General features: G+C 38.1%; 2 protein-coding genes across 4 annotated transcripts in view; one reads left to right on the plus strand and one right to left on the minus strand.

Annotated features, from left to right (window-relative positions):
* The window catches only part of PIGF (phosphatidylinositol glycan anchor biosynthesis class F), a 36,218-nt gene extending 31,583 nt beyond the window's left edge, over positions 1 to 4,635 (plus strand). For both annotated transcript variants that reach the window (XM_010364303.2, XM_010364304.2), the window contains exon 6: positions 4,288 to 4,635. In XM_010364303.2, the coding sequence (XP_010362605.1) occupies positions 4,288 to 4,401 (114 nt within the window). In that variant the 3' untranslated portion in view covers positions 4,402 to 4,635. The remainder of the gene's footprint in view (positions 1 to 4,287) is intronic.
* RHOQ (ras homolog family member Q) overlaps positions 2,776 to 13,783 on the minus strand; it is a 41,213-nt gene continuing 30,205 nt past the window's right edge. Inside the window, exons 3-6 of one of the 2 annotated variants that reach the window (XM_030920699.1) lie at positions 9,598 to 9,762; positions 9,197 to 9,292; positions 5,428 to 5,527; positions 4,817 to 4,951 (exon numbers count right to left, since the gene is read on the minus strand). In XM_030920699.1, coding sequence (XP_030776559.1) covers positions 5,483 to 5,527; positions 9,197 to 9,292; positions 9,598 to 9,762 — 306 coding nt within the window. In that variant the 3' untranslated portion in view covers positions 4,817 to 4,951; positions 5,428 to 5,482. Of the gene's footprint in view, positions 4,952 to 5,427; positions 5,528 to 9,196; positions 9,293 to 9,597; positions 9,763 to 13,783 lie in introns of both variants that reach the window. The other variant, XM_030920698.1, reaches the window with a different exon arrangement.

Here is a 13,783-nt window from a genome sequence, read left to right on the forward strand (position 1 = left end):
CAGAATACTGATACATGGTACTTTATAGCTTTCATGACAAATTTTAAGAGATTACTTCAGCCTTGCATTTTAAGGATAGTAGGTACTTCTGTCCCTGTTTTGTAGATTGGGAAACGGAGGCTCAGATGTTAAAATGAGCTGGCCAAGGTCACTTAACATCTGATATACCACTTATTTTTTAAATAGATTTTTCTTCTTCGTGGTAATTTTAATAATTTTACCCACTTGAGTTGTAATATATTTGATTATACACCATAGGTTGTTTCTTCTATTTACTGGCTAAAAAATTTTTTAATTTATAAAAAACTCTCACTATATTGCCCAGGCTGGCCTCCAGTGCTTGGGCCCTTGTCATTTAGGTGGCAAACACTTGTGAATGACTTCCTTTACATGAATGCCTTTGTTCTAAGTTTTCTATTTTCTTGAAACAAAATAATTATATAAAGCCATCTCAGATTACCATAATTTAGAGAAATCTTTTATAGCACTGCAGCTGAATTATGTGTTTAATAGATACCACTTTTTAAAAAAATCCTATTTGTGGCATGAAGAACGTTGAATAGAAACATTTCTATATGTGAGATAAGGAAATAGTTTTAAAGGAAAACCTTAGGATCTAATTATGAAAATACATGATTAAGCTAGGATTTATAAATGAATTCTGTTGCCATAGTGTAGTTTTAAAATTTTTAGAATAATTATAAGGAAATCAGTAGGAAATTGCTTGAGGAATAGTTCTTAGTGGGCAGCCTCTCTCCTTTTGCTGTTCCCTATTTTGATAATCTGTTTTGATTTTCAAAAATCATGAAAACTGCCCTTAAAGAAATTCTTGAGTCGGAGTTTCTCTCTGTCGCCCAGGCTGGAGTGCAGTGGCATGATCTCTGTTCACTGCAAGCTCCGCCTCCTGGGTTCAGGCCATTCTTCGGGTTCAGGCCATTCTTCTGCCTCAGCCTCCCAAGTAGCTGGGACGACAGGCGCCCGCCACCACACCCGGCTAAGTTTTTGTACTTTACGTAGAGATGGGGTTTCACTGTGTTAGCCAGGATGGTCTCGATCTCCTGACCTCGTGATCCACCTGCCTCGGCCTCCCAAAGTGCTGGGATTACAGCCATGAGCCACCACACCTGGCCCCTAGAAATTCTCTTTTAAAAAATGACAGTGTTACAATTAAGAAATGCTTATTTCAGGAAAGCCAAGCAGGTACTCTTGTAAGTACAATGACTGACCCATCTTTACCAGTCCTCAAAGCCAGTCCACATTTTAGTTTGCTGATGGCATGCACTTCTTGATTTACATAACATGAATAACCAAGCCGTAACCCTTCATTAGATAAAATTTTTTAACATTTCATTTTTGGCATTCTGTTGGTGGTGAAGTGTGGCAGCTGTTTAAAGAATGTGTGTGATGGTATGTATGTGTTTGAGAACAAAGAGCCATACTGAAATTACAAAATGATTAAAGTACACTTTAGTAACCCAAATTGGAATCTAGCTGGGATTCATGAGGGATCACTATTCTCCCTATACTTTAACAGGGAGCTGTTTTAACAGAGTATAGGGACTCATACTTTGCCAATGACTAGTAGACTCTCAGCATAAACAGAGGAAAGAGTATTATCCCAAATGTTTACATAGGGTAGTAAATGAAAACTACCAAGGTAAAAAGTTCAGTGCTTTACGTAGATAGTAAACTATGCATAATATTTTATTTGTAACCCCATGTGTTAAGGGACACTGTTAAAGCAACAATCATTTAAAAGTAACAACCAACAAACTGGTATTTAATTTGGTATTTTAAATAGTTAAAAATCAAATGGAAACACTGTCTAAAGTAACTAAGATAATTCATAACAAAACCCATTAATCCAAGCTCTACTTATTGTAAATAGAATTCACCATGAGCTAACCTAAAATGTACCTGTGGAGATAAAACAAGAGTGTAAGTTAGCAAAGTATTAAATAAGATTTCAGGGAGCCCCTAAATTTATTTTTAAGAACTTTAGAACTAATTCTCTATATGCAAACACTGATTAACTCAAATTTCTTGTAAGTGCATTCATACATGGCCTTATTTGAGGCAGTGTATTTGTATTCACTAGCAAAATTCATGTCAATAAAATATTTTTGAAGCAGTTTATTTCCCAGATATTTCACTAGCTTAAAATAGTCATTTCAGTGATTAATCTGATTTTCTGTTGAAACCTAAGCTTTTAATGAAGACATGCATCTAAAAATAAGGCAATTTTTCTCTAGTCTGCTTATTAACAGAAAACAAGTCTTTGGTTTTTAGTTGAAGTGACAGGAAGGATTTTTGCAAAAAGACTAAGGAACCAAAGCAATTGAAAAGCTCTTGATAAGCAATAGGGAACTCTAAACCCATCAAGGTCAGTAGAGTACCTAAGGCACCTCAGCTTCAGATGCGACAGTCATCTTTGCTTAGAGTTCTGATAATCTATATACATGATTTTTACCATCTCGAGAATGTGAAACTGAAAAAGTAACGTCCAACAATGATTACTGTGAATAAGAAAATTATTGTGATAAATGGGAGAGACGCTGGAGACCTCTGTTCTACCTCCCATATTTATAATGAGGAAACCAAAACCCAGTCACGAAACAGGTGACACCAGTTGGTGTCGACAAATTCCTAATCTGTTTCTGTTAGGGCAGGACAAATTCTAGACTTTTAACTTTGAATGGCTAGTAAACCAAGCGTGAAGGGTTTCAGAGATACGAATTGGAGCCCCCCCAAAAAAATCCTCATAAATCCCCAAAGGCAAGTTCGAAATGTATAATAGTTTACTGTTGTAATTCCTTTATACCATGTGTTGGACAACTTAGCTAATATGTTAATTGATTTATACAATTCCTTTCAATTTTATCTAAAAATAGCGGACCAAAATTAAATAAGAAAGTTACATAAGATTCCATTTGAGCATACATAAGGCCATGATACTTAATGTGAACCACCATTTCTTGGAAGAAAGAAGACATCCAAATGTCTGATGCAGAGAGAAAGTTCCTGGCCAGTCGTCCAGTAGACTCTCTCCACTCTTCAATGGAAAGGTGATGCTTGTATTTTTAAAAATCTCTACAAAGCTCACATACAACAAGACAGTACATCCTAGATTTGTGACTGATATGAGCATTTAAGGCTGTCATTTTCAAGTATAAAAGTTTAGTGTTCCATTACCCAATCTGTGCAGTAGACATAGCTATAAGCTTAAGTCATGTGAATTAACAGAAGCCCACCAAAGACATTTAAAAAATTATAATTTAGGCAACAGCAAGTTTAAATGTAGGAAAGGCTAGAAAAAAATGTGTAGATGAGATTGTTTCTCTAAAATGCATTAGGTTGTTCACAATGAAGCTTTGTCTAACACCATTATCTGATGCATGGCATATGCAATAAGGCAGATCCACAGCAGACCAAACAAGGAAGCTGAATTAGGTAATAGAACTAGTAATTAAGATGGTTCACCTCTAACACAGTTCTGTGGCCTGTTCCCCCCAGAGAAAGATTAGAAATGGCTCCAGTGTACCAAATAAGCTTCACAGAAGAACACGAAAATTTTTCTCCAACTTTTTTTTTTTTTAAGCAGAGCCTTTCACTTAGGGACCAACACATGCACTGCTTGTAGATTAAATAATTCAAAATTAATTACTTCTAGCCTAATGTAATATGGCTGGAGAAAATGGGTCTCTGGAAGCCGGTATTTTGTTTAACTTACATTCTAGATGTGTATATAGTTGTCATTCTATAACTTCTGCTGTGGTTCCAACATCTATATCTGAAAGGTGGAAGCAGCTGCTCTGTTACAATTTTCACGTAACATGCTTGGATTCTAGGTCTTCCCTCTTTAACACAACTTAAAGTTTCTTGTGGTTTGGTCAACATACACAATTCTCATTTCATTTGATGTACACAGCCAAAGTGGGAATTAAAAAAAAAAAATTACCAACTAGTTCAGAGAGCTAAATTGAGTCCAGCATTATGGCAAAGTCTGACCCAAAATTTTAATTTGTAATTTTAGCATATGTCTCATGCACTTTGGGGAGCGTCAAACTAAATCTACAATTGCCAGAGCCTTGTTACAGTTTAATGCACATTAACTGAAATGTGTACATTTTTAGTGTTCATGATAAATGCAATTATGACCTTATTACACTTTTGGCATTCTTTAAGAAAGCACATTAAGCTTTAATATAGAAATATTTAGGTTACACTTGTGCTCAAGTAATAATAAAAACATTTGTTCTTTTTTGATCTCATACATTCTCTCCTCAGGTATGGCCCATCTCCTGTACGCTTGGAGCGACCTTTGGCTATGTGGCTGGCCTTGTTGTTTCACCACTCTGGATATACTGGAATAGAAAGCAACTTACATACAAGAACAATTAACTGGAGCGAAGGGAGATACTTCTTTGTGCAGATTCTGTAAGGGCTGTGCAGAAATGTGTATGGTCAAAGCCAAGCAGTTCCATTTACAGCACTGTTTTTTATGTAGTTACAACATGATGTGATTGTAGCTTTTTAAACTATGAAACCCCTGAGAGATTGTACCTTCTAGTTGAAATAAAGTATTTATAATAGATTGTGGCTTCAGATGCTGCTTACTGCTTCTTAAACCTTTAAGGAACATTCTTAATAACCTTTATAGAATTCTGAGGACAGGTTTTGTTTTCTTTCAAGTTTTGAACTGCTTCATTACCTATAAAAGGTCTGGGTATAGCTGTAGCATTTCATTTGCTTTCTGAGAGAAATGGACAGTTTCCTTGGCCACTGAAGATGTTTCTCACGTAATTAAACAACAGTTTATACATCTTGATCCTATTCTTTTTTTTACAGTGTGTTTCTTTGGAGTTAAAATGGCTATGATAGCCTCATCAAAAACAGTCTTCAATCCCTTCTGGGTTAAAGCTGAACATTCCACATAGCAGCATGCTCCTATCTGGGAGGGAGAAAAAAATCACAAATATATAAAATCATGTTTATACAATTGGCATGACATAAGCACATCATTATAAAGAAAATTATAAAATACAGCTATGCAGAAAGAATACATTCATCGTCCAGGTTATAACCCCCGAGAGGGGAATTTTAAAATACTAGTGTATGTCCTTCCAGACTTTCTATGAAAAATTATTTCATTCACCACATATTTACTGGGTATCTACTATATGTCAAACACTGTTTAGGTCCTGGGGATATATCAGTGAACTGAACAAAAGAGCAGAGTCCCTGCTATGTGGCATCCACATGTGCTGACAACTGCTGGGTGAGAGGCACACGGGAGGGAATACAGAGCAGATGGTGGCAAATGCTGTGGGGAAAAAGCAGAGTGAGGGAGGCAGGGAGTGCTGAGGACAGTGGTAGTGGGGGTCGGGGGAAGCTTCTCAATGGGGAAGTTTGAGCAGTGAGGGATACCTAGTGGAAGAGCTCCAGGCAGATAGATCCTGATGCAGGAGTATGCCTGGAGTAGTCAAGGAACAGGATCACACTGAGAAAGTGGTATTTGAGCAGAGACCTGAAAAGAGTGAAAGAATGAATCATATCCATAGGGAAGAACATTCCAGGCAGAGGGAGCAGCAAAAGTACAAAGGTTCTCAGAACTTTGAGGGAACAGCAAGGAGACCAGGAGGCCTGGGGATCAATGAGTAAGGCAGAGAGGGAACAGAGGCTTGTAGGCCACAGTGCGGACTTTGGCGTTTAATCTGAGCTGGGGACCAGAGGATTCTGAGCACAGCGGTGACATGATTGGGCTTACATTTTTAAGACTTACCCTGGCTGCTGTGTTGAGAACAGATGACCATGGGGCATAGGCAGAAGCAGAAAGGTGAGTTGGAAGCTATTCCAGTAAAGCAGGCCAGAGATGGAGGAGGCCTGAACCAAGTGATAGAGGGAAGAGATAAAAAAAAGTGTCTGGATTCTGGATATGTTCTGAAGGTATGTTGTGCCAAGGCTAGATGTGTGGTGTGAGAGAAAGAGCAAGGGCAAGTATAACCTCAGGCCTTTTTTCTTTTTTTTGAGACAGAGTTTCACTCTTGTTGCCCAGGCTGGAGCACAATGGTTTGATAGCAGCTCACCACAACCTTCACCTTCTAGGTTCAAGCGATTCTCCTGCCTCAGCTTCCCAACTAGGTGGGATTACCAGGCATGTGCCACCACACCCAGCTAATTTTGTATTAGTAGAGATGGGGTTTTTCCATGTTGGTCAGGCTGGTCTCCAACTCCCAACCTCAGGTGATCTGCCCACCTCAGGCTCCCAAAGTGCTGGGATTACAGGCGTGAGCTACCACGCCCAGCTGAGGGCTTTTGACCTGAGTAACTGGGAGGACAGCCTTGGAGAAAGAAGAATCATATCTTAGACATGTTGATTTTGAGATACTCAGCCACCTAGATGGACTTGGTGAGTAAACAGCTGGATGACCAAATTGAGAATTTAGGAAAGAGGTCCAGGCTGGAGATGAAAGTCTAGGAATCTTTGGTTATAGACTGTGCGAGCCACAAGACTGACAGAAGCTCATTTAGGCCTAGGGAGTGTAGCTATAGAAGACGACATCCACAAAGCTGAGTGCTCATCCCTGGGGCCCTCCAACCAGGGACCAAGGAGGTAAAGAGATGGAGCAGAGTCCAATGAGAGGGGAGAAAAACCAAGAGAGGCCAAGTGAAGAAAGTTTCAAGAAGGATGCAACTGTGCCAAATGCTGATGAGTCTAGAAATGAGATCATATTGTTTTGCAACTACTTTTTTCCCTTTAGCTACATAACAAATATGAAATCTTAACAGATATTTTAGTATGAAGTTTTAATAGATTGGAATTTCTGCCATTATAAACAATTCAGCATCTTTGTAGCTCTCTTTAAGCACATCCCTAATAATTTACTTTTATTATTAAATATAAATGGGCAAATTATAATTTTATATATGAGGTACAAAGCAGTATCTTCTCTATATATACATATACACACACACACAAGTGAAATGATTAAATCAACATAATTAACATCTATCACCTTAAATACCATTTTGTGTGGTGAGAACATTTAAAATTTACTCTTTTAGCAATTTTGAAATATGCAGTCCCCCTTTTTTGTTTTTTTTTTTTTTTTTTGAGAAAGGGTCTCACTCTGTCATCCAGGCTGGTGTGCAATGGCACTATCTTGGCTCACTGCAACCTCCACCTCCTGGGCTCAAGTGATCCTCCTGCCTCAGCCCCCAAGTAGCTGGGACTACAGGCATGCGCCACCATGCCCGGCTTTTTTTTTATTTTGGTGAAGATGGGGTTTCACCATGTTGTCCAGGCGGGTCTCCCAATTCCTGGGTTCAAATGATCTACCCACTTTGGCCTTCCAAAAGTGCTGGGATTACAGGTGTGAGCCACTGCGCCCAGCACCACCATTATTAACTATAGTTAGCATGCTGTGCAGTGTATCTCAAAAAAGGCATATTCCTCCTGTCTAACACTGTACCCTTTGACCAACATCCTAATGATTTGCTTAGGATAAACTCTTACATATGGAATTGCTTGATCAAAAGTGTCCATGCTTTTAAGGATTTTGCATATTGTCAAGATTGCTTTGATTCAACGACCAGTACAACAGGGTGTCCATTTTACTACACCCTTGGAATAGCAGGTATTATAATTAATTTCTCATTTTTGCCAATTCTATAGGTGCAAATTGAGCTTACATTTGACTGCTAATAAGTTTGAACATATTTCCTATCTTCAATGGCAATCTGCATTTTGGGAGGTGAATTTTTCATTGTTAGCCCATTTTTCTATTGGAATCTGTGTCTTCTGATTAACTCATATGCAAGAGGTTCCTATATACTAAGGATGTTAACCCATTTTTCTGCCATCCATCTCAGTTTATATGACTTTTCATTTTATATCTGGCATTTGATGTGGTATTAAGTTTTTATACAGTTAAATCATTAATATTTTCATTTATGACTTTTATCTTTATAACGTTTAGAAATTCCTTCTCTCCCCAAGATTACAAAATTGAATACATGGAATTTCTGAAGTGATTTGTTAGTAAAGCCATTTATTTTTTGCTTTAGGAAAAACTGTCCTCCAAAAGTTTTCTCGCTTTCTTTTGTCTCCTGATATTACATTTTAAAAGACTATATATGGGCTGGGCACAGTGGCTCACACCTGTAATCCCAACACTTTGGGAGGATGAGGCAGGCGGATCATGAGGTCAGGAGATGGAGACCATCCTGCCTAACACGGTGAAACCCCGTCTCTACTAAAAATGAAAAAAAAAAAAAAATTAGGTGTGGTGGCGGGCACCTGTAGTCCCAGCTACTTGGGAGGCTGAGGCAGGAGAATGGCGTGAACACAGGAGGCGGAGCTTGTAGTGAGCTGAGATCCAGCCACTGCACTCCAGTCTGGGCGACAGAGTGAGACTTCGTCTCAAACAAACAAACAAACAAAAAAGACCATATATGGATTTTGTTTTCACAAAAGTCCTGTTGAAATCACAACATGTAAAAAAATAGAATCCAATAATGTTAAGGCCAAATGGGAAAAAAGGGGACAAAGTAAACCTAGCTTTGGGGCACAAAGGAAGATAAGCTACAAGGTATTGCATGCATCACTGTTTTATAGATACTTTTAGAACTTTCGTATTTTCTATCCTTTTTTCATAAAAAGATTGGAGAAATTTCAACACATTTCTTTGCAAACCTAGTCATCATTTTTTTGGTTTTAACCACAAATTGAAACTGTCATCCTAGGTGGCTCCACTGTCTAACTCAATGAGTCTTAAGAGAGCTGATTTGGCACAGTGCAAATGTTTAAGTAATGAAGAAGGGTTGAAAGTAGTGACATGTATTTCTGATGCTTTTTTCCATATGTGACGTTTTAGGAAAATATCACTGGCAATGTAGTACAGGTGTAAGAGCCTCAGCCCAGGAGTCAGGCTTTGGACTGAAACCCAAGTCTGCCATTTATTACCTGCAGGATCTTGGGGTAATTATCTGACATCTCCAAGCCTCCACTCTCTCTTCTGTATAACAGGGGAAACAGACCTACCTCACTGAGTTCATGCAAGGATTAAATGAGATAATGCATGTAAAGCACTCAGCACAGTGCCTGGCATACAGTAAATGCACAATAAATGTTAGCTTCTATTGTTATCTTAGCGTCTTTTACATTCATGCTTAAATTCTGTAAGTGTTCCATTACCTCTTTTGCTAGTTTCTGTCCTTGTTCCACACATATAGGTTTTTCTTTCATATCATTCAGTCTTGCTAAAGTTTTGGGGTCATCTCGGAGATCAATCTAATTAAGAAAGGTCAATAATGTCCGATAATATTAGAAATCTTTAAAGAAAAAGCATGTAATCCCACTTAATCCCCACATACCAAAAAAAGATTAAACAAAAGAACTTAATTTTTAAAAACCAGGAATATAATTGCTTTCTTTTGGCACAATTTTTTCCAAAAATATGATCGAACTCATTAACTTGCAGCTGAGATTAAACACTTAACATCATTTGCTCAGCTTTGGGACTGTTTATCTGAGAGCAACCCCTAAGACAGGCCAAAGAGCTTATTCTAAAATGAGGAAACTCAAACCAGACGTACCTGAGTTCCTATTAATAAAAAGGGTACATTTGGTGCGTATTCCTTAAGTTCCGGTACCCACTCCTCTTTCACATTTTGAAATGAGGCTGGATTTACCACCGAGAAGCATATAAGGAAGACATCGGTCATTGGGTAAGATAAAGGCCTCAGACGGTCATAGTCTTCCTAAGGAACAAAGAAAAGCCTCATTATGTATTTACATTTCTGTTGTGTACTAATAATATGTACATTAGATTACATGGTCAAAGATGCAAATTCAGGACTACTCCACTAGTGGAATGTATGGCACTCTATGTAAAATCAGATAACTCTGTTTTTGTTATTCTTCCTTGTGAAGTTCTGAACACCCGTGAAGTAAAAAAAAAAAAAATGACAATATCATTAACAATGACAATGAAAACTTTGGAAAAATACATTATGATCACTAATGCTGTCACTAAAAACATTTTTAACTAAAAAGTTTGCACAAAGAATTGAATATAGCTAGACATTGCCTAAGTATTACAATTTATAATAACTAATACATACTGAATATTTACTGTGTGTCAGGCACTAGTCTATATGCTCTCTCATGGATTACTTATTTAATCCTTATAACAACAATATGACACAAGTACCCTGAATCCTGACTTTCATTTGAGTAAACTGAAGCACAGAAGTTAAATTACTTGTGTAAGGATGTACAGCCAGTAAGTCAAGGAGCTGAGATTCAAATCCTGCCAGTTTTTACTCCAGAGTCTATACTCTTAACCACTATACAGCTTCACTGAGACCTTCAAGCTTTGCTTTCCTTGTTTCTATAGTTTTATTAATTCTGTGTGTGTGTGAAAACTTAGAGACACATATACAGTAAATCCACCAGAATCCTCCTTTACTCTCCAACTTCCATTCCCTCTACCTAATATTTTCATGTTTATTCTTCCAATTCTTTTTCTATGCATGAATATACCAATAACTGTACATATTCGTACATCTGTATATAAAATGAAATCATGCAGTACTTGCTGTTCTGCACTTTGTCTTGGACATCTTTCTAAATTAGAATACGTTAGACTACCATATCATTTTACACTGTTGCTTCAGAGTCCCCAGAACAGCGATACTCCTGATGGTTATTTTAGTCTCTTATCACAAAAGGCAGTGAATATGCTTTTTTGCATAGACTATTTTATGTGACACAAAATTCTACTTATTTACATTCTCGAGAGTGAACAGAGTCCGGATTCCATTTTTGGCATAGCTAGACTCTCATCTGGTTTCAAAGAAACTTTATTTTTAGCCTGGGCCACCTCCCCTCTTAAATGACTCGCTTCACTACAGAACTACACAAATGTGGAACTAAGGGAATATTAAAAACATCATCTTCCACTTGGAGTTTCAGCAGTAGTATTTCCCTCATGGAACAATTTTCCTTTCATGCAATTTTCTGACATTTTTCATAATATAACTTTCAACTCAAGTATGTTAATGTCTCAGCCCCTTGACTGGTGGGTAGCCCTTTCGTTTCTCTGCGATGCTTTTGGAGAGCACACCTATAATCAGGAGCTGTGGGCATGAAAAGATTGCTCAGGTGTTGGCTATCACAGGATAACAGGGGAAATGCCACCCCCAATCTTCTGCAACTTTTATGTTTTAAAGTGGATGCCTCTAAATGGTTTTGATTAAAGCAGTGCTCTGGTGTTAAGAAATTCACAACGAAGAAATCAAATAGGGTGGGTGTGAAACATGTTACACCCCCACACAGTCACTAGAGGAAGACTTCTTGAAATGTTAACGTTTTAAAAATCAGTTTGTGTTAAACAGTACGACTGGGTGCCTTATATGAAGTTTCTGGGCTCTACTGCCTGTTTCAAACTGCAAGTCCATAAAAGAAAAAAAGAAAGAAAGAAAGAAACAGTATTTCATCTTAGCATCCCACCCAGCAACTCCATACTTCGGAGCAAACCTGCAGTTGGCATGGCTGGGTAATGGGGTGTTCTCATTAAAAAGCACTCCTCATCCATATTGAGATTTCCAGTTTTCACAGACATAGGAATGGGGAAACTATCCCATAGGATTATGAGGAATAAATGAAACAATGCAACTAAAGCACTCCGCATAGCACCTGGTACGTCAAAGAACTCTTTCAATGCTTTACCATAAATTCTTTATCCCATGGGAAACCGAGTCTCTTATTCCTCTGCAAATCCACGCGGGGTCCCCTGAGTGCCACACTTGCCTCAGCTTTGCAGCTCCCTCCAATCACAAAGAAGTCTTTTAGTAAGAAATAAAATCAGAACACACAAAACTCAGGTCTCTCGAGACAGTATAATTTTCAGATGAATAAAAGAGAATGATATATTATTCCTGTACTAATTAGTCACTTAGCCTTAAGACTATTTAAAATGTAACAAAAATGGATTTATATTTAAGAAAGCCAAATTAGAGATTTTAATGGAAATTTTACTTTTCAAGCAAGTTTACCTCCTCAGGGAAACAGAAGTGTGCACTCTTTCTCTAGTGAGAGATGACAAGAAATAAAAACTAATTGAATGCCATGTTCTCTAGAGATGTTTCACAATATTAATCCAAATATTTTACAGAAGGTAAACATATTGTACAGATTCCTTTCATTACCACAGTGAATCCTGACTTTCCTCTGTGAGAGACATGTGGGCACAAAGGAGGACAATTAGACCAATCATTTCTAGATATTTCTTGAATTGCAGGTTTTGTTTGAATAATTAAAATGTGAAAAACTGGGGCTATTACAAAATAAAACACACACGTATGTTTAGACCTCCTTGGAGAGAAATTTACTTCTTAAGTCTGAACTATGTAAAATGAATTTCTTCTGCCTATCATCTCTGGCTAAATAATTGGCAGTTAGTGGCTGGGCATGGTGGCTCGTGCCTGTAATCCCAGCACTTTGGGAGGCCAAGGTGGGACTCTTGAGGTCAGGAGTCTGAGACCAGCCTGGCCAATATGGTGAAACACCATCTTTACTAAAAATACAAAAATGATCTGGGCGTGGTGGTGCACACCTGTAATCCCAGCTATTCGGGAGGCTGAGGCAGGAGAATCACTTGAACCCAGGAGGCAGAGGTTGCAGTGAGCAGAGATTGTGCCACTGCACTACAGCATGGACAACAGAGCTAGACACAGTCTCAAAAAGAAAAAAAGAAAAAAAAAGGCAGTTAATATAAGAATGAGACCTTTCTACTTCTATCCAGCTGAGTAATTAGAAGTCTAATAATAGCAAATTTAGAAAATAAATTATCCCCTGTGCATACTGTACCCTGCATCATATAAAATGGTTTATATCCATCACACAGTATCCTGAGTGAATTTAATATGAAATGTGGGATTTGGGAATGAATAAGTGGAAGTGTGCAGAATCTTTCATCTCAAGCCATATATTTTATATTTGAGAACACAAAGAAGTCAAATGTAGAGCAACTGCCCTTACTTTTAAAAGATCAACTTATCAAAGTCACAACTTCTCACAGCCAACTCTCCAGTGTCCTCCTAATTAACAAACCAATTATATTTTAGTTCTAATTTTAAAATGTAGGTATTTAAACATTTCAGCGTGGTAACTAGAACATTCTCAGGAGTAGAGAAAAGTGTATTAAAGACAACTGTTCAACATCAAAACAATGAAAGAACTGGTGAGTTTAGTCAACATGGCTGTTGGACTGCATGGCAGACTCTTTAGCTTCTTACCAATTGGCTAAGTACCAGAAGTATCAAGTTTTTAAGTGTGTTCTGGCAGTTTAGTGATCAGGCTCTCCCTCATTGAAGAGTCCTCGATATGTGATAATGACAACCTTACTTCAAAAATATCACACACGGCCAGGTGTGGTGGCTCACACCTGTAATCCCAGCAAACTTTGGGAGGCTGAGGTGAGAAGACTGCTTGAGTCCAGGAGTTTGAGACCAGTCTTCCCAATGTGGTGAAATCCTGTCTCTACTAAAAATACAAAAATTAGCTGGGCATGGTGGCACATGCCTCTAGTCCCAACTACTCAGGAGGCTGAGGTGGGTGGATCACTTGAGCTCAGGAGGTTGGGCCTGCAGTGAGCCATGAACATGCCTGGGTGACACAGTGAGACCCTGTCTCAAAAAAAAAAAAAAAAAAAGAAATCATACACTTACCACCTGACAAGAATCTGCAAACAAAAAACGAAAGAAATGTGCTCTGAGA

Source organism: Rhinopithecus roxellana, chromosome 17 (assembly GCF_007565055.1).
Source record: "Rhinopithecus roxellana isolate Shanxi Qingling chromosome 17, ASM756505v1, whole genome shotgun sequence".
In the NCBI taxonomy this organism is placed as follows: domain Eukaryota; kingdom Metazoa; phylum Chordata; class Mammalia; order Primates; family Cercopithecidae; genus Rhinopithecus; species Rhinopithecus roxellana.